The 22077-nt window shown below is 45.4% G+C and overlaps 1 protein-coding gene across 1 annotated transcript in view; it reads right to left on the bottom strand.

Moving 5' to 3' along the window:
* The window catches only part of LOC146822325 (uncharacterized), a 670174-nt gene that overhangs the window by 192660 nt on the left and 455437 nt on the right, over positions 1–22077 (bottom strand). Inside the window, exon 9 of the mRNA XM_085610040.1 lies at positions 7703–7849. Coding sequence (XP_085466166.1) covers positions 7703–7849 — 147 coding nt within the window. The remainder of the gene's footprint in view (positions 1–7702; positions 7850–22077) is intronic.

Consider the following 22077-nt stretch of genomic DNA (forward strand, 5'->3'; position numbering starts at 1 on the left):
GCTACCATTTAACATCCCAACCATTTAGCAGTTGGGAGAACAGTGTGGAGGCCGCTGCTCTGAATACTAGAGCTAAGCTATTACAAGAAAGTTGGATTCAAGTGTATGATAAATGCCTGGAAAGTTTGGACTAAAGTCAGGAAACTAATGAAGATTCAAAAATATAATAAATATAGACCTATGTAGTGAACCTTGCTCTTTCCACCGCTCTTTCATGACGTGATTGGAGAGCAATGGGAGCAATGTGGTCTTGTCAGGATTGGGGATATGTTTTCTTCAGGATAGCTGTGCTCATTTTCTGAATTATAGTATGATTTTAGAATACCAGACAACTCTTATTTTAAGTACTTGCAAGCTAAAGATTTAACAAAAAACGGGGTAGGATCTCTCTATAGAGACTATCCCTCTCCTAGAGGCAATCAACTGCACCGACAGTAAGATAAGACATGTCTATAATATCTTATTGGACAATATTCCAGATGATCTTGAGAAGATTGAAACAGCTTGGGCGAGGAAACTAGAGGAGGCTGACACCGACTGAGATATGTCATTCGGACTAGCCTCAAAGATTTTCATCTTAGTTAATCTGAAGGCTGAACATTATAAGACAATCTTCAATTTATATCTTGCTCCAGCTAAGCTTTTCAGGTGGGGAAAAAGGGAGGCTAATAAATGCCCTAGGTGTGAAGAAGGACCAGCAGAGTTGGTACACATGTTTTATAGCTGTGATAAGCTTATACCTTTGGAAAACGATCAAGAGGTATTCAGGGAGAAATTATTCTGCAAAAAGATACCACTCAGCCTGTGATGATGAGGCTTGAATATGACAATAACAGCTGGTCAGGTATAACCCAAATTAATTTTGTTCTTATATCAGTCGCTGTTGTTAGCCTTTTAATAGCGGCCAGATGGAAAGATAGAGACCTCCCTCGTTCCAGGTCTGGCTCAGACGTCTGATTGGTATGTACAACCAAGAAAGAGTGTTATTTAACTGTAAGGGCGGTCAAGCAAGGGAGTCGGGAAAAAAAATCTGTTCCCCTCTGTCGAACCGGTTGAGTGCCTACCGTGGATGTAGAGACTGGCCTACTACTGGATCACGCTAGGCCACACTTGTTTAAGCTCTATTTCATATATGAAATATTTGGCCGTTATAAATTCAAGATGTATGTACCTATGATTATCCTTCTATATTTAATAATTGTTTTGTACAAAATTGTATATGAAATCTGTGGCTAATGTAACATATTTATTCTTCAAGATATTTATGAAATACTGGGCATTTATATATTTAAGAGGCATGTACCTATGTTTATCTCTCTATGTTTGATAATTTTTAGTACAAAATTCTATAGGAATTTGTGGGCTAATCCTGCAATATATTTATTCTTCAAGATACATATTTATGTCTTTAAGTATATGTCTCTATATTGTATTTGACTATTTGTTTAACTCTCTGGATTTTCTTTTTTTTAAAAAGAGAGTGCTATAATGTACAGTATAACGTGTGCCTCTGTCCAGAGTGTGGATGAACAGGGACATGCAGTTGGCGTGCTGTACAGAAGTATCTATAAGGGTCAAATAAAAACCTAGAGCCAATAAGTGGCTTATCCAGGCTTGGATGGGCCATTAACTTAAGAAGGCTGGAATCCAGCTGGCCAGTTGCATTGAAGCCTCCAGGGTTGATAACCTGCTGATTGACTTATGTCTTGCTGCATGCAGTCACTGCCTATTGTGTGCTATCACCCAAGCATGGCCTGGCCTGGACCCTGAGAAGAAAAGAGATCCCTGAAGTTGGAAAAGGGTTGTTTCTGCAGGGGTACCCCCCAATCGTTTGCCCTCCTCCTCCTACTTTTTGCTAAATTCGCTTTTGTTGGCTTTAAGTCTCTAAGCACGTTACCAGTGCTAACCAGTGCTATGGTACATGTGCTCTTTCCTGTTAACATGGACATTGGCTCATATCCAATTGGCATATTTAATTTACTTATAAGTCCCTAGTACAGTGCACTACATGTGCCCAGGGCATGCAAATTAAATGCTACTAGTGGATCTGCAGCACTAAATGTGGCACCCTCTAAAGCAGCCCTTTAACCATGTCTCAGGTCTGCCTTTGCAGAGCCTGTATGTGCAGTTTACACTGCAGCATCGACCAGGCAAAATAAACCATTTGCCAGGCGCAAACTGTCCCTTTTTATACATATAGCTCACCCCTAAAGTATGCCCCGGGCAACCCAGATGGCAGGGTGCAATGTATTTAAAAGGTAGGACATGTACTTTTAAGTTTTACATGTTCTGGTAGTGAAAAGTCTCAGAGTTACGTTTTACTACTGCAAGGCCTATCTCTCCCAAAGGATAACAGTGGGAAAAACGTTTTACATTTTAGAAGTGTAATTTCCTATTGGGATGATATAGACCCTCCAAGTCTGGTGCCTTTAAACTCACAAGTTTAAATCCAAACTCATAGTAAAGTCAGATTTTAAATAGAAATTCTGAAAATGCAGCTTATAGAAAGTTAGTGTTTTCTTTCCTTAGCCATTTGGCGCCTGCAACCTGTCTCTGGTCACATGACTGGGTGTATTTGGCAGTTAATCTTTGTGTATTCTTTCTAGACAACCAAGCCACACACAATGGGAGCCTGGGTATGACTGGATGGGCCATCTCTGACAGGATGGGAGGGAGAAGCTAGGCCGAGCCTCACCCTGAATAGGCTGTGTCATGTCTCCAGAGGACATAGCAACACTGCATTATTACTGCAGCCACCTTGGAGCAAGTGCAGGGGAGAGAAGGAATTCCATGCACTTCAAAGACACTGTCTAGAAGCTTCTCCCACCTTTCAGAACCAGGGCACCAGTGTATAAAAGAGGACCTCAGACGTCCTGTCTGCTGTCTCTTCGCTGGGGAAGAAGAACTGGCTCCACAGCAGCTCCTGGACTAGTCTTCATCTAGTTCATCTAGTTCCTGACCCCCAAGAGGAGCCTCTCATGTTCTGGTCCTCTGCTGTTTCTCTTGAGCTCTTAAATCCCAAACTTTTGAGCTCTTCACAACCGCAAACGTGCCTGGTCACACCTGAACCATGCCGCTCGCACCAAAAATGGCATATGATGGTAATACGTTGGCTATGTGGCAGCTCATGGGCATAAGATAATAGGTTCTAGGCAATGGACGCTGTACTTAGGCATGTGAAGACTGTAAATGATGGTAGCATGTGGGCATGTATAGCAGTATGTTAGAGATATGAAGGTGCAGCTACATATAAAAGGTTCACCTTGCATACAATGGCTGCACCTGGCAGTGTGACGCTGTATGAGGCCTTGTCTCACAGTTCAACTTTTCCCATGAGGATCAAGGTCGGTAGTGAGTTGCATAAGACAGGCCTCGGTTTAGGGTGACACAGTAGGAGTAAAACAATGAGTGGGAATGCTAGCCAGAGTGATAGCAAGTGGGCTAGACTAGGTGCAAGAATTTCTCCCATCACCTGTGATTGATGAAACACCCCAAGAACCAAGGCTATGCCCAGATGTGGGTGCCTTGTTTGTTGTACTACAGGATGCAAGTGATACCACCCTGAACAGGCCTCACAAGACTGGAAACAGTCTAGGGCTACATGTTTCTTTCAGGAGGGGCTTTGCCTGGCAGTTCTGGATAAACTGTCCCCATGAGGAGAAGGGGAGCAGGATCAGTGCTTATTTGCATAAGGCCGGTTTCTGTCTGGAGTGGCACATTGATTGAAAATCAATGGGTTGCAAATAGACATCAAAGACTACACCAAGGTGCAGCAGATTGAACCTGTGTATTAGTTAAAGACATATCTGCTGAATTTGGTAAAGGAGGTTTAAGATTGTTCTGTTCTGAGGAGGTCAACATAGACAAGATTATCTCTCACTAACCAAGTAGTCAGAACACAACATGTCACACATGAAGACAAAGCTTATTTTATTGACATTGTGAGAAGAACATTGGCTTGAGGTTTTCCCACACAGAGTAAGAGATTAGACATCACATTCATAAGCGTAGGAGTTGTGTAGGCTCCAGTTTGTGACAGATTTGAACCTTTAATGAAGGAAGAATAAAGCTTGCACAGGTCAATGCAACACAGAAATAATGAGATGTGAGGAAAGACAATAGTAAGCAGCACAAACAAGCTCTTATAAATGTAAGCACACATGAGCAGAAACACACCTCCCACACTGACTTGAAATATACCACGTTCACATGTGAGTGCTTTTCTGTTCTAGCCATTTTCTCCTCTGCCAGAAGAGGTGCACTAAGGAGGCAACTGTAAAAAGTTTCATTCCCCCCAAGGCCACACCTGTGACGTGCTACTTCCCCTGACGGTGTACCACACTAGTGATGCACTTCCCCTAAGTGGCGACGCAGTGTCATCTGGAAAGGTCTTGTGAAGAGAATCACTGTTGCAGCTTCATTTGAGTCAAGATAGCCCCATCCTCCCCCTCTTTACCAAGGAGTTTAACAACAGATCCAGTTCAGGGTCATATTCTGTAATGAGACAAAAACTGCCTGCATCAGCTCTATGCATGCATGTAGTATACAGTTATATGGAGGTACACTTACTTGCAATGGTGCAGATGAAGAAGTGTCTAGCTCCAGGGTAGTCTCCACCATTGCCCCCAGTGTTGTGGGTGGGGGTATAGTTGAGGGACCACCTCCTGTGGCCCATGACTCACTCAGGTGTGTTGCCACCCTTCCTTTGGTGCGAAACTGGAGGTCATACCACCTCCTCTTTATTTATTCCACTGAGCACTGTGCCACACCCACAACATTTATTTTCTGCTGCATGTCCTTCCAGACATTACGTTTCCAGGTCTTTCTAGGTCTCAGACACAGTTATCGATGCACAACCAAACAGCTACTTATGGTTCTTGCAGCACTCCTCAATTAGTTCTTTTTTGGAGAACTTAAGTTGCGCTTCCTAGCCCCTGTCTCTTCTCTGCCATCAAGCTGGCCATTTTTTGGTTTATTTAAATGGTTTTGTGTCTCCTCGGGTCACTTGGAATGTGCAGCAGTATTCCCCAACTCACTCGGCCTGTTCTCCTGGTTTCTACTGGGCAGTTGCTGGGGCCATGGACCTCACCCAGGAAGGAAATAATGCATTTTTTTGGAAAGTGGTTGCAATTTGCGACTTTATTTGCAATTTGCGACTTATTCACAAATTGAGAACGATGAGGTAATCGCAAATTGTGATTGTGCCTCCATAGGTACATGCCATTTCCTACTTGCAAATCACAAAAGTTTGCAATTAGGAAATCGCAAATTGGTTCTTTTGTATATCTGGCCCTAGGTTTATTATTTATCGAGTGTATTCAGATTACTATTCGTCACAATTTGGTAATGTCATGCCCAATCAGATGCTTGGGAATATATGTTTCCACATGACCATGTGACGTGTCTCGCTTAAATGATGATAGATTACGATCCAATCTAAAGAAGGGTTTTGATAAGTGCTCCCATATTCCCCTTTCAATAGTAGATAGAATTCATATAATTAAAATGGTTTGTTGCAGACACTCTCAGTTACATAAATACACTTGCTTTAAAAAAATGGTTGCTAACTTTATTGATGTGGGGAAGTGAGTGGCCATGAGTTAAAAGGAAAAACATTGCCTACTGTAGGAGAGAGGTGGTTGGAATCTTCCCACTTTGAATTTATTTTACTTAGCAGCCTCATCTCAGACACAGCAATGACTTGTGAGATCGGAAATGAATATTTCAATATAATACAATCCTTGTAAGTGTAATGACATGGATGTAAGGCTTACAGGGCTTCACTTGCAGATTTTTGAATCCTGGAAAATACAAAAATATGCGTTTATGGATAAGAAGAGCTAAAACATACAGCCGGGGAAAAACGTATCGCTCAAGATGATACCGGAATAGGTCAAAAATGATGTATGGGAACATAAACAATCAAGGAATCAAGAAAGTTTTATCAGGTTTGAAGAAGTTAGATAAAAATGTAATATTCACAAGTAGTTTTTTCAAGTACCTGCAGTTGAGCAACTCTTTTTCGGGCCGACAGGTTAGTGAGAGGGCGAAGTCCACAGGAAGACATTCCGTCGCCCGCCTGGTACCGTTTACAAAGTAAGGGCCCGATTCACAGAACTAACTTAAGACAAAATCCTAAACTTACTACTTTTGGTATTCACAGAAGACATTTAGTAGTAGTAAAGTTAGTATTTTGTCTTAAGTTTAACTTAAGACAAACTTAAGACAGAATTAAGACAGACTTAAGACAGACTTAAGACAAACTTAAGACAGACGTAAGACAGACTTAGTAACTTCACTACTACTAAATGCCTTCTGTGAATACCAAAATCGGTAAGTTTAGGATTTTGTCTTATGTTAGTTCTGTGAATCGGCCCCTAGGAGTTTAGTACATATGCGTAGCCCTGGAGGTGGGAAATCACAATATAATCAAGGCAGATCAAAATTGAAGATCGTTTGAAGAATGGAAACATAAAATTAAAAAGACTCTGGTCTTGGCAAAAATTTACCATAAGAGAATGGTTTATGCAAACGATTTGAGAAGCGCTGGTGTCAGCTGAAACAGTAAATCTAAAGATGGACTATTGATGAATGTTTTTTACCTGAACTGTTAGTTAACATATTTATTCCCCTGTACAATATATAATGAACATTGTTTTTATATTACTGCTGTAATGAAATACACTGTAAGATGAATTCACTTCCCAATTAAAGAAGATCTTCAGCAGCTTCTCCTCATGTATGAGTCTAGCTGCTATTCCAAGATCCATCCTCTTCCTTTTGACACCCTAACACATCTCCTTCCACTAGGAATGCCTGAGTCCCTTCACCCTCCTTCCCACACAGCCAATGCCCGGATCCAAACATTTGCATTGATGAGACTCTGTACAGGCTGCATGCAACGATGTCCTTTTCTGCATGCCCTAATATCCCCGTTCAACATAGTGAGACACTTTACCACAATATCCCATCCTTACTGGCACCACGCTGGATGGCTGATCCTGGAACAAGAGCTTACAAAAACTTAAATTCTGGTAAGAAAGTCTAAGGCTCAGCTCTTGCAGAGCTCACACTGACATTGACTGTAAACATCTGTTGTCAGCCACCTAGGCGATTCATAGTTGGAGATGAGAAGCACAGATCCCTCCAGGGGGGCGCGGCTGAGGGTTTGAATAAAGGGGATCTATGCCACTCAGGCCAGTCTCAATGGTATGTCTGTGTTGTGTAGGGTGTATGTTTTCCCATCCAACATCTGGTAGGCCTCCCCTCATTGGCTCACAACTACCACCCGCAAACAGGTCTTCAGCCTGTCTTCTCATCCTTGGACGGCCTGTCTGAGGAACACAGAATTATGGTAATGTGCAAGTATTTTAATGTACATATATAGATGCATTGTCATACTTTACGCCTCTTTCTCCATCTCCAGCCACTTATATGTGTTTTGCTAAATTGCCAGTGCACCGTTATTAGTGTTTTTGATGCTATGTACAACATTTCTGATGGACAGCTACCTGCTAAATACATACAACTTAGTTGATAATTACAAGGCACAATTCCTATTTTGCTTCTGGCTTTGCTTGCTTTGATTCATATGATTGGTTTATCTTGTATGTGATTGGTTTCACCTGTGAGTTATGAATCCCTGAACTCTTACACCTGAGGAGATTATAATAAGCAATAGAGCAAGAGATTACCCACATACCTCGATAAGGTTTGGTGCACTTTTTTGTGCAGGCCCCGCAGCACTTTTCCTCTTCGGGACAGTCGCTGTCACTTAGGCACACGTCGGGCTTTAATGGGTAGGTACATCTTATGTTACCTTCTTCATAGGGACACAAGCCCTCTTTTTCTGTAACAGAAACAGTACCAATTAACACAATGGCTGTTATTTACCAATGGCTGCACAGACGCTGGAGTGGTGCTGCTCAATTTTGTCTTGTGTCTTCAGGGTTTTAAAATGATAAGTGTTTGACACAGTGCCTTGTGTAACTTTGTGCCATCCTATTAAATAATCCCCGAAAAAACACAGCTTCGCTTTCAGGGCCACACAAATTCATTAAAATTAGACACATTTGGCTGAAGTGGCACTCATTCTCAAAACACCACGAAGTCAAACGCCACACTAAGGGCCTCATGTAGGTAGCTAAATACCGGTCGGTAACGGCCGAAATTCGGTAAATATCCCGTTACCGACCGGTATTTAGCTATTTGAGATGTAGGAGGCATATTTCAGGATTCGGTAAATTACCGAATCGGTAAAATAACGATTCGGTAAATACCGAATCCAGAAATCATATGTAGGGAGCACTCTAAAGAGTGAAAATTAGTATTAGAAATTCGTTATTTACCACCAAATACAGGTTGGTGATAAATAACGAATATCTTGCAAAAAGCAATATTTTGCAGATTTAAGAGTGCCATGTGGCAGATATACATGCCCTTAGGGCATGAATGTGCGCCACATGTGCACACATGCAAGATTCAGGGGTGCAACAGGGTGTCAATGCGACACCCTGCCACCCTTGAATATGCTCCCCCCATTACCGAATCGGTATTTACCGAATCGGTAATGAGGCATACCTTCCCATTGATTCCTATGGGCCTCCAGGCCCATAGGAATCAATGGGAAGGTATGCCTCATTACCGAATCGGTAAATACCGATTCATAATTACCGAATTTTTCCGATTCGGTAATATTTACCGAATTATTACCTACATCACATTTACCGATTCATAAATACCGAATCGGTAAAATTCGGTATTTATGAATCGGTAAATGTGAGGCTACCTACATATGGCCCTAAGTTAGGTAAACACAGCCAATCAGAACACAGCAGGCACATTACACACAGTGATGGCACACTCCTCATGCTGGTCATATGGACACGCTCCCACTGGCCCTGCAGTATGACTACAAGAAGTCAAAGCCCACCTGTGCTTCTTATCAAACTCCTCATTTATGGACCCATGACTTGGGCCAAATTTCTGTCCCCAAAAGGAAAGCATAAATCGTTTTATAATGCTTCATGTAAAGTATAAAATGACGGCCGAAACCAATGTGTTTTGAGACAGTTTTCGGACCTTGACTTTGTTGCCTGATCTCCTGGCTGCCGCATTTAGTCAAACAATTGTTCCTGTTTTCCAAACACCTCTTGTCTTTCATTTCTTCAAAGGTAAATTCATATTCAAGCAACATAGGTACAGAAAGAAAGGGCTACAAAGCCAAAAAACTCATTTCAAGTTGCCCACATAAATTTCAAAGCCACCCTCCTCGCACAACTTTAATATTTACACTCTGCCATAAAAATTCAGAAGCCACGAAAAATGTAGGAACACAAAAACTTAGGTGTGGATTTGAAGAAACTCAAAACACAAACAAGCACCTCTCAACCCTTCTCTGGAGCAGTCCACTCACGTTGCAGCCTCTTTCCAGAAGAGACACAAAGTCACACTAGTTATATATTCACAAGAAACTGAAAACCCCTCATCTCCAGCTCCTGAGATTATGGTAATGTCTGCATCTCAATTTCCGGATAAGTTATCTGCCTTTCCGTTCAGATTTCTTACCCTACTCTCGCCCCTAACTAAAGTCTGCTTCCTGCTCTGATCTTTTTTTCTTGTCTCTTTAGCACACTTTGTTTCTGCCTCTTTCCTTTAAATGTGTAATCTGCTTCTTCTTTCAGCGTTGACGGAGAACTAGTTGAGTACCTTTTCAAATGCTCTCAACATCTCTTCTGATTTTAGTTGCGAGTCTAGTAACCTGACTCCTCTATGCCAAGCTACCAAAGGGTGAGTACAGGTAATTTCTAAGTGAATATATAACTTACCCTGACTACAATTATGTTTCCTGCTTGTACAGGGTGCATACTCTGATAACCAGAAACACAATTTCTAAGATTGGTGGTCTGCGATGAGAATAGCACTTGTGTTTCTGCAATGCTATATAGTAACTCCATGTTATTTACCATTCCATACTAAGACCATTTAAAACCTTTTTCATTTTTTCCTAATTGGCCTGTTGTTTATTTCTGCTGAACCATGTCCAAAACTGGAGAATAGTACCTGTAGCAACTGATTTTGAGCTGGCTAAGTTATAGTCCTACAGTGCAAACAAGCTGGGGGGGTTCTGTAAGGGATTTCAAATCTCCATCAAAAGACTCACCAGGAAGATGGAGTTCCAGAAAGCTTTGAGATCTTGGGGGTAGACCCAGGTTGCAGAGATTTACAATCCAGGGGGGAGGAGCAATATATCATAGAAGAGGAAGATGACCTGAGTTTAAATTCTAATGTGGATTTACCACTTCTTAGGGAGGGGGCCAAAGACCTGCAGCAATATTGGTTCCCCCAGCAAGGAGCAGTGTCTCCTCCAAGAACCTCTTCAAAGAAGAGCTGGCAGACAGGAGGGAGGAAAGTATACTCAAACTGAAGCTTGTTTAGCTAGAGCAGGAGCAGAAATCTGCTTTGCCAGAAAAAAAACAGGCCCTAGACTAGAGGAGACTGGCCATGTAGGAAAGGAAGCTGGCCCATGATCTCAGTCTCAGAGAGCTGGATATCAGATCCCTAATGTGGTCCAGCAACAGTAATGATGGCAGCATACCGACATTGTCTGCACATGAGTCAAGATTTCGAATACCCAAAGATTTGGTACCCAGTTATGTGGTGAGGGGTGGTGTGGCAAGTGGTTTGCAGGTTAAGAAAGGACACTCTTCGTACACTAGAGGTGGGGGACCAGACATGCCACACTGCACTGAAGGCCATCTTGATCAGAAAGTTTGTGCTGACCTCAGAAAAGTACAGACAACGATTTAGGGCCAGCCACAAGCTGTCCACACAGAGCTGGGTTGATTGCTTTGACTATGTTGGTAAGAGATTGAAGGGCTGGGTGAGGGGCGGGAAAGTATTTGATTATTCAGGGCTGTATAACTTAATTTTAAAGAAACACGTCCTTGATATTTGTTTTACAGAGCTGCACCAACACCTAGTGGATAGTAAGCTTACTAACCTTACTAACCCCCAAGACACTTGTTGAAGAGGCAGACATCTGGGTCAGCACCAGAGTGTCCAAGAAAGCATCTGGGGGGTCCCCAAAAAGGGTGCTCAGGGATCCCTTTAGAAGAAGTAAGGGGGAGATAAAAAGACAGAGTTCTCCTAACATCCCCAAAAGATCTGGTTCTCATTCCCAATCTGTCCAGCAGACAAAAAACTACCCTGGCGAAAGCCAGCAGCCCAAGTCCATTAAGTGCAATGAGTGCTTCGAGTATGGACACTGGAAGGGGGATCCAAGTGTCCAAAATAGACCCTACCTCCCACGGGAGGAAAGGTTCCGGGGGGTGGCTAGTATAGTGCTGAGGGAGGAGTGTGTCACAATTATTGGGAGGAATTTAGTGGGGTTACCCTGGTGACCCTGGGTAACAGTGAGATGGTTCCTAAGATCCATGTGCCCTTAAATACTGCAAAGTATATGCAATAAGCCACCATCAATGGGCAAGGTGTGGAGTCTCCGAATGATACAGGAGCCAGTATGACTATTGTAAGGAGTCACCTGGTTTTTCCAAAGCAGGAAATTCCCCATGCATTCCACAAGGCTTTGGTGGCTGACAACAAAGAGGGTCACTATCCGGAGGCCCTTGTTCCATTTGAGTGGGGGGAGGGGGGAGGTAAGGTCTTCAGAAGGTAAGAATGAGCCCTGCTATGCCTGTGGACTGTTTGTTGGGTAATGACCTTGAGTATACGACCTGGGAGGAAGTGAAGCTCAAAGCATATGTGGAGATGTTAGGCTTAGATGATTGGATCTGTGCTATGACAAGGACCATGGCTACCCAGTATGGGAGTCAAAAAGGGCTGGAGCTTGGAACATTGGCCCGGCCAGCTACTAAATAGGGGAGAGGCAGGGGGAGAGGAAAGCCAGCCCCTAAATGTACTCCCAGTGAGGTGGATGGGGCACCTGCGGTGGCCACACACCTGAATTGAGGTTGTGTGTGGATTACAGAGGGCTAACTTCAGTGACTACAACATATGCTCACCCCATTCCCTGGGATGATGAGCTGATTGACCAGTTAGGGGCTGTCAAGTACTTAAGTACCTTTGATATTGCATCAGGGTACTGATAGATCACCCTAATAGAGAGGGGGCAAAGGAAAGGTCAGTCTTCACCACTCCAGAGGGCCACTACCAGTTTAAGGTGACATCGTTTGGATTGAAAAATGCCCTTGCCACCAGAGGCTGGTGAACCAGGTCCTTGCTGGTAAGGAGGCCTTCTGTGCTGCCTATCTGGATGGCATAGCTGTATTCAGTACATTTAAGGGTAGATCCCTAGGCAGTCAGAAGGTCAAAGGACAATCAGTGACTCATATCAAGGACATACGTGATATAATGATCTCAGAGTAAACTATATTAATATTTTTTTTTAATTCCATACTTTTATTATTGTCATGTTAAAAACATTTCTAAGCAATTATGGGACAAGCAAATGATATTAAACATGATAAACACAATATATAAGACGACAATACTAAAACAATGCAAAATGACAAACTTCATTGAATTCATGTATATAACAAAGACAAAATGGCAAAAGCAGTGGCTGATGGATCATCTCACAGCCACTGCTTTTGTCATTTTGTCTTTGTTATTGTGATATCATATTAAATATAATTTTTCAGTATATCCATTCATGAATTCAATGTAGTTTGTCATTTTGTATTGTTTTAGTATTGTCGTCTTATATATTGTACTACACATTGCAGTGTCAGATTCTGAATCTGGCAATGAACAACCTGGACCCCCCAGCTCAGCGTCCAACAGAGGAGAGCAAAGCAGTGGAAGGGAGGAGGTGCAGGGACAACATTGCCACACATTACTCTACAATGTAAGTCATGGTAAGTTCAACATATTGAAAAAAAATACTTGCATAATAGTTTGAGTGATCAAAGTGAACAAACCTTTATTGTCAGGTGTTTCACTACTGTTTCATGAATATCTGTTTTGCACATAAATATATGAAATATTATGCCAACAAATAGGTTGGATACAGTACCCACCTACCATTAAACTAAATAGGATGTATGTCATAACATCGCATACCAATACCACGCGTGCCATTACAACGTGGGTATTACTACACGATGTAATGACAATGACATGTCATTACATCGCAACATTTTACCACGACTATGCTTTTACCACGCATGCCATTACAACACAAAGACATGAGTGGTACATCTATACTGGTGGTTAAAGTTTGCAAGGTAAGTGACAATAACGCTACACTACCCTGCACGACCCCCCCGACACTACCCTAAAACACTACACTACACAAACACTACAACACTACCCTAAAACCTAAAACACTACACAAACACTACAACACTACCCTAAACCCTAAATCACTACACTACACAAACACTACAACACTACCCTACATCCTAAAACACTACACTACACAAACACTACAACACTACCATAAACCCTAAAACACTACACTACACAAACACTACTCTAAACCCTAAAACACTACACTACGCATACACTACAATACTACCCTAAACCCTAAAACACTACACAAACACTACAACACTACCATAAACCCTAAAACAACACTACCCTAAACCCTAAAACACTACACTACACAAACACTACAACACTACCCTAAACCCTAAAACACTACACTACACAAACACTACAACACTACCCTAAAACCTAAAACACTACACAAACACTACAACACTACCCTAAACCCTAAAACACTACACCACACAAACACTACACCACTACCCTAAAACCTAAAACACTACACTACAACACTACCCTAAACCGTAAAACACCACACTACACAAACAGTACAACACTACCCTAAAACCTAAAACACTACACTACACAAACACCACAACACTACCCTAAACCCTAAAACACTACACAAACACTGCACTATACTAAACCCTAAACCACTACACTACACAAACACTACAACACTACGATACTACCCTAAACCACTACCCACACTACTCCCACCCCTACACTACCCCTAACCCTAATACACTACCCCTAGCATGACCCCCTACACTACCCAAACACCACTACACTACCCTAAACCCTAAAACACTACGACACTACCCTAAACCACTACCCACACTACCCCCACCCCTACACTACCCCTAACCCTAAAACACCACCCAGAGCATGACCCCCTACACTACCCAAACACCACTACACTACCCTAAACCCTAAAACACTACGACACTACAACACTACCCTAAAACACTACCCTCACTACTCCCACCCCTACACTACCCTAAACCCTAAAACACTACGACACTACCCTAAACCACTACCCACACTACTCCCACCCTACACTACCCCTAACCCTAATACACTACCCCTTGCACGACCCCCTACACTACCCAAACACCACTACACTACCCTAAACCCTAAAACACTATGACACTACAACACTACCCTAAGCCACTACCCACACTACTCCCACCCCAAGCACAATCACCCTTACCTCTCTTTCCTCGTGGTTCCTCTCCAGTGTCAACGTCTCTGCTCCCGGTTCCTGCTTCCTGCTTCACGTCCAGGAGCAGTGCACGTCGTTGTGAGGAAACGGAAGAGCCTCTGTTTCCTCACAACGAGGTGGATAGGCATTACATCGCATGCGTTGTAACAGCGCATGCAATGTAAAAACACGCGTAGTAATGGCTACGCGTTGTTACATTGCATGCGTTGTTATGCTTGCGATGTAATGGCATTGTGGGGAAACAGCCGCATGGTAATGTCTGTTTCCCAACTAAATATACAGACACTCCAGCATCCGTACCCCTCCCTTTTTCCTGTGACTGTGTCCAGTATGAGACGTGCCACAATTTGGAGGTGCCGAAGTATGGATACTACTGCGTTGCAGCACTCGTATATCTGTGGCAGAGATGCCGCAGACACTCAACAATTCCTTGCACTTCAACCACCTTACTTGCAACGTACGCTCTCTATATGGTTTCCACTTCAGTGGCAGTGTTGTCAAGCCCCCTCGCCACATCTCCACTGAAGTGCCCCATGTCCACCTGCAGTGTCACAGTGCCCTTTGACAAGGCTGAGGTGGCATGTGCAAGCCTTCCAATGGACCTTGTCAAGGTACCGATTCAGACAGATCTGCTCCTCTTCCTGCACATCTGGTTGGTAGTGTCCTTTGCTTTCTGTGTGCATAGATTAGCTATGATGTCCTGAGAGGTTGTCCATTTTAGGGGTCACTGTATTGAAGCCCACTGATATTGCATGCTGAATGGTATGCAATTTGAGGTTTACTAATTTCATTTCTTTGTGCTGTAGGTGCTGAATTTGCAGCATGGATGCCTTAAGGCCACCAAATAGCTCTTCCTGTTCGGCATTTGGCTGGGACCAAGAAAGCGGCTGTATATAACATATATCACGGCACCTACGAGCATGCATTGCAGTACACTGGTGTCGGGCATGACAATTTGCGGCTGCATATTATCCTCCTATCAGCTGTGGGGACAAAGATGCACTGCTGGCGTGGGCATGAGGTGGTGTGGACAGGCTCTCCTCAATCCTGCTTCTCCTTACTCCATTGGGACCTGTTATTCTCCTCATCAGGTGATGATTTTATTTCTTCCTCAGGTGCATCAGTTTGGAAAATGGACATGCTATTACATATTCGGAACCCATTTGTCTTTAGTTGTACAATATGATGCAATAAATGTCTGGCACTGATCTGCCTGTATGAGATCTATTTATACATGCATGTAGTATAGTTATATGGAGGTGCACAAACTTGGCGGTGGTGCTGATGTGTCAAGGCTACCAAAACCAACAACTGGCTGCAGGGTAGTCTCCACCATTGCCTAGAGTGTTGTGTGTGGGGTACAGTTGACGGACCACCTCTGGTGGCCGGGGATTCACTCAAGCGTGTTTCCACCCTTTCTTTGATGCAGGAACATAGGTCATACCACATCTTCCTTCTTTCTTCCATCGAGTGCTGTGCCATGCCTACAGCATTTATTTTCTGGTGCATGTCCTTCCAGATATTACGTTTCTAGGTCTCAGGCACAGTCATGGATGCACAAATAATCAGCTCCTTATGGTTGTTGGAGCACTCCTCAGTTAGTATCTCCATTTCTTTTTCAGAGATCTTCAGTATGCGCTTCCTGACCCCTGTTTCTTCTCTACCTGTTGGCTGGCCATTTTTGGGGTTTATTTTAATGGTTTTGTGTCTCCTCTCTTTACTAGGAATGTGCTGCAGTACTCCCCTCCTCTCTCTGCCTGCTTTCACGGCTTCTCCTGGACAGTATTCCTGTTGCTGGGGTCATAGACCTCACCCGAGTAGGAGATAATGGATTTTTTGGGAATGTGGTCGCAATTTGTGTCTACATTCACAAAGTGCAACCAATGATTACCGAATCACAAAATCCTGCGGGTCCCTCTAAATACATGCCATTTTGCGAATTGCCTCATTGCGAATTGCAAAAGTCCACAATTAGGAAATCGCAATTTGGTTCTATCTTACATCTGGCCCTAGGTTTATTATTTATCAAGTGCATTCACGTCATTATACATCAAGGTGTGGTACTGTTATGGCCAATCAGATGCTGGTGAATATATGTTTCCACATGACCAGGTGAACTATCTCACTTAAATGATGATAGATTACTATCTAAACTAAAGGATTTTGATAAGTGACCCATTTTACTCTCTCAATAGTAGATAGAATTCATATCATTAAAATAGTTTGTTTCAGACACGATCATGTTACATAGATATGTCAGTTTAAAAAAAATAGTTGGTAACTTTATTGATGCAGGGACGTCAGTGACAATGAGTTGCAAGGGAAAACCTTGCCTATTGTAGGAGAAAGAAGTTTATATCCTTCCCAGTTTAGAATTATATTATTACATTGGCATCATCTCAGATACAGCGATTACTCATACTGGGAATTACTTAAATATAATACAATTCACATAAGGGTAACGACTGGGATGTATGGTTTGCAGGGCTTCATTTGCACATTTTTGAATCCTGAAGAATACAGAAATATTAAGGTGTCGATTCCGATCCTGTAAAACCTGGGTACGAATGGTCGTACGGAGCGTTTTCTCTGTCCGACTCGTACCCGGGAAAAACACCTTACAAACTCGCAAGTACGAATCGTACAGAAACACCATTTCCGTACGAGTCGTAAAAAACACCGACCGGCAAAAAAATACATACAAATCTGAGTCTGGACGGCGCAGACGCGACGTCCGGACGGAGTCAGGCAGCGTTTCACATACCAGCAAGTACGATTCGTGCCTACGTCACTCCGCACGTAGCATTTTTTACGGGAGCCAAAAACTGCCGGGAAATTGAGGACGACGCGAACAAGGAGCACCAGTATGTGACGGACAGCGATGGACCCCAACCTACGCGTCATCCCGGCCCTCATAGCCTACCACCTCATGTACAGAAACCGATGCAGACGCCGCAGAAGGTCAGAACAACCCCCAGGGGCAAAGAGGGGGGTGGGGTGCAAGGGGCAGGAAACATAACCCACACCCCACAAAATACAAATACAACCTGCACAATAATTACCTCCATGGTCTGGTCACTTCGGGGGGCGTGTCCACCAATCCCACGTCCCGCCACAACGGAAGTGGACGTGGACGCGTACCCGTCACCACCATAATGGTGTTACGGGACGTACCCATGCCCCCAGAGCGTGGGTACGGTCCGTACACGCGTACCCCTACATCACCACTACAATGGTGGTGCGGCCCGTACCCACGCCCCCAGAGCGTGGGTACGGTCCATACCACCATAGTAGTGGTGATGTAGGGGTACGCGTGTATGGACCGTACCCACGCCCCCAGAGCGTGGGTATGGTCCGTACACGCGTACCCCTACATCACCACTACTATCGTGGTATGGACCGTACCCACGCCCCCAGAGCGTGGGTACGGTCCGTACACACGTACCCCTACATCACCACTACTATGGTGGTACGGACCGTACCCACGCCCCCAGAGCGTGGCTGTGGTCCGTACCACCATAGTAGTGGTGATGTAGGGGTACGCGTGTACGGACCGTACCCACGCCCACCGAGTGTGGGTACGGTCCATACACGCGTACCCCTACAGCCCCATTACATGATGGACACAAGGCGTACACACGCCACGGATGCAGGTGTACGGCTTGGTTCAGCACATCAGCTGTAAATTGGGGGTGGTGTATGGCCAGGACAGCAGTGTACCACAGCAAGGGCGCAAGTGGGTGGGTGGGTGCCTATCACTCCCAGCAGTGCCCAGACATATGAGGGGTGGGTGCATATCACTCCCAGCAGTGCCCAGACATATGAGGGTGGGTGCCTATCACTCCCAGCAGTGCCCAGACATATGAGGGTGGGTGCCTATCACTCCCAGCAGTGCCCAGACATATGAGCGGTGGGTGGCTATGACTCCCAGCAGTGCCCAGACATATGAGGGGTGGGTGCCTATCACTCCCAGCAGTGCTCAGACATATGAGGGGTGGGTGCCTATCACTCCCAGCAGTGCCCAGACATATGAAGGGTGGGTGGCTATGACTCCCAGCAGTGCCCAGACATATGAGGGGTGGGTGCCTATCACTCCCAGCAGTGCCCAGACATATGAGGGGTGGGTGGCTATGACTCCCAGCAGTGCCCAGACATATGAGGGGTGGGTGCCTATCACTCCCAGCAGTGCCCAGACATATGAGGGGTGGGTGCATATCACTCTCAGCAGTGCCCAGACATATGAGGGGTGGGTGCCTATCACTCCCAGCAGTGCCCAGACATATGAGGGGTGGGTGCCTATCACTCCCAGCAGTGCCCAGACATATGAGGGGTGGGTGCAGAGGACTCCCAGCGTGGACAGAGCCATGGGGGTGGGTGCAGAGGACTCCCAGCAGTGGACAGACATATGGGGGGGGGGTGTACATCATTATCAGAAGACCACAGCTCCATGGGTTAATGTACGTATCTATAACTTAGGACAATGATGATAGTGCCATAGCAACACATCACTGACAGCAGTGTCCCACTCCCAGGAGGATGGATGTAATTCCCCCACTGCATGAAACCCCATGTGGGTGTGAGGACAAATAACACATGCATAACCACCCCTGGCAGATGCAGCACAATACACACACTGAGATCATGCCACAAGACTGTATAGTCATGCCACTGCCTAATAAACTAAGAGAGCCAAAGAGAACACACACTGACACGCACATCCAAGGACTGATAGGAATGTTCAAGTGCTGGCCTAGCCACCAAGATGTTGTCTGTCACGGAAGGAATCGGGTGGAGTTCCCACAGATACAAAGGCCACAATTGTGAGTCAGGTGTTCAAATACCCAGCAGGACAAGTACCATATGTGTACTAGGCTGGGATTACACACATGCATTGTGCGGAAAAGGGACAATGTCTCCGTGAAGGCATGGCAAAACACTCTATACATGAGTACAGTGAGTACCATAGATGGCAAAGACTATGCAGCCGGACACATTGCTGAGCAGGCATGGCCAGAGTTGAAGGGATCCATCACCAGCCAAGGATATGTAGACACAGGGCAACACAACAATTGTGCAACTCTCTGCAGGGGAGATGCCAGGTGACACAGAGGAAAGAACACTCCTTGGGACAATGTCTCCAAACACAAAGAGCAGACACGACAAAGAATCTTTGCAGAGACCTTGTGATGGCACGCAAATACCAGGTTCCACCCCATGAGCAGCAGAGTACAACATGTCCCTGAAACATAACACATGCCCACAACCCCAACTCCTGTAGCATCAGCATCAACCTCAATACCTGAAATGCAAGACTTTCCAAACGAAAAAGAAAAGGCTTTATTCAGCAGCAAAATAATAATGTGTAAACGAGACTATTCACAAAGGCCAATGGCCAGTCCATTACATCAGTCCTTGGGGGGGGCCACATGGCCATGCGTCTCCCCTAGCTTGCCTGCACATCACAAGACTGTGTCGTCGACTGGGGGGGGGGGGCATCATGTGGGGAAGGACCAGGCACCGCAGGGACAGGAGGGGGAAGGGTAGGTGTGGTGGGTGCAGGGACGGACGACTCCACCACAGGGGGTGGGGCAGCGCCAATGTTGGAGGCGAGCTCGGCTCTGCACACTTCTGCCAGTTCTTCAAGCGTCTCCCCTGCACCCGGAGAAACAACAGGCCCCAAGGAGGGGGGGGGTCGGAGGGATGGGTTGCAGCGCTACTGGGGGAGGTGGTGGACGGGCTGGGGGACTTAACTCCCCTACCCGTAGAGTGCCTTGACCGTTTCCGCCCAGGTGAACTAGTGGGGCTGAGGCCCAGCCCAGCAAAGTAGGCCTCCTTCTCCGAATCTGGGGCAGGGGAGCCAAGGGGAGTGACATCGGAGGGACTGGGGAGTGAGTCATGTGGACGAGGACTGTGGCTGCGTGCCTGCCTGTGTGCCCCAGACCCAGTGGGTGTGCCTGCTTCCCCCTGAGTGTGCGTGTCAGGAGGTGTGCGCTTGCCCTTATGTGGTGGTGTGCTCCTACTGTCTGGTGGGGTGCGTGTGTGTGGATGTCTTGGTGTGACTGGGACAGGCATGGTTGTGGGACTTGTGGATGGGGCAGGGGTAGGGGGGGGACGCAGCGCTGCAGGTGATTTGCTACTGCCGTCAGTGACGAGTCCATGGACCTCAGCAACATCCGTTGGTCAGACATCGCTGATGACATGCCCTCCATGTGCGACACCATCTGTGTCAGCAGTCTGGTATGGCCATGGAGGACAGTCAGGATCGATGTCTGCCCAACTTGCAACTGCCGCTGAATGTCCACAGACTCTGCAGCGAGGGCAGTAGGGGGGACAGGGGTAGGGGGTGCGGTGCCTGGCACGAAGGAGACATGTGGGCGCCTAGCACGGACAGAAGGGACCCGAGCAAGTGGGAGGGCGGTGATGTGAATGGAGGGGGTGGCGAGAGATGTACTGCTGCTTTCAGCTGTGGGAGCAGCCTCCGCCCCCTCTGGGAGCTCAGCCTCGGACCCGTCTGCCTCGTAGTCTGTGTTGGTACTGGGCAGGTCCTCCGCCTCACTCCCCTCGCCCTCCGTGCCACTGGATTCCACCGACTCCTCAGCAGTGGTGGCACCACTGCTCGATCCCTCCTCGACGTCCGTGCCGGTGTCTCCCTCGGTGTCCTCAGATGATGCTGTGGGCAAGGTGAAAAGACAGGAAAAAATCAGTCACCTGTATACATCTGACACATGAGTCCAAAGAAAATAGGCAACACTGCATATCAGGAAAGGCATCATGAGTACATCTAGGATACTCCCCACATATGTAAGCCCTGCACTCCCCAGTTGGTTGACCCACCTTGCCACTTGGATAAAAATAAAATTAGGACACAACAGCAAATAACTTGAAATCACAAGATCATGAGAAGCTAGTGTCTGGGATCAGTTGAGCACAGCGAGACTATGAAGGCATGCCACCTCTTGTTCACTGTGAAACAAACAGTATTGTTGCAACGAAGGCCAAACACCACATGCCAATGCAGAAGGTGTCCCCACACTCAGAGACCTGTGAGTACTTTTGAAACCCCAAAGCAATACATTGTGACTCCTGGAGATTCACAACCCTTTACATAATGGACATGTCTAGCATGTGTGAATGTGGCACTCTGAACACAACACACATGTGTCTGTATAGCAGAAGTCACACAAGGAGGTGCACACCAAACTACATGTACACAGTCATTGTCTGAGCTGCTAGACTCATTCAAATCAGCCACTGTTAGGCAGAAATGGCGTATCAGTAAGTACAAATACATGGCACCAGGGTGGTCTGGATGACTTGACACTCGTAAATTGGTATCAGCAACAACCAAGGACGAACCCAATTGCTAGCACACTGTGGGAAGATGTATATGTATGAACTCAAAACAAGTTTTGTTCAAACTGTGCCTTACTGTAAAATGTGCCAGCGTGTCCCTGGAAAGTGTAAAGGTGGTGTCTTGTGCACTTCCTTGGGAGACATCTGGCATGCAGGCACATCATTGTCCTTCACAACAAAACAACAAGGTCACGCATATGAAACATTGA

The sequence above is a fragment of the Triturus cristatus genome, chromosome 6, assembly GCF_964204655.1.
Source record: "Triturus cristatus chromosome 6, aTriCri1.1, whole genome shotgun sequence".
NCBI classification, from domain to species: Eukaryota; Metazoa; Chordata; class Amphibia; order Caudata; family Salamandridae; genus Triturus; species Triturus cristatus.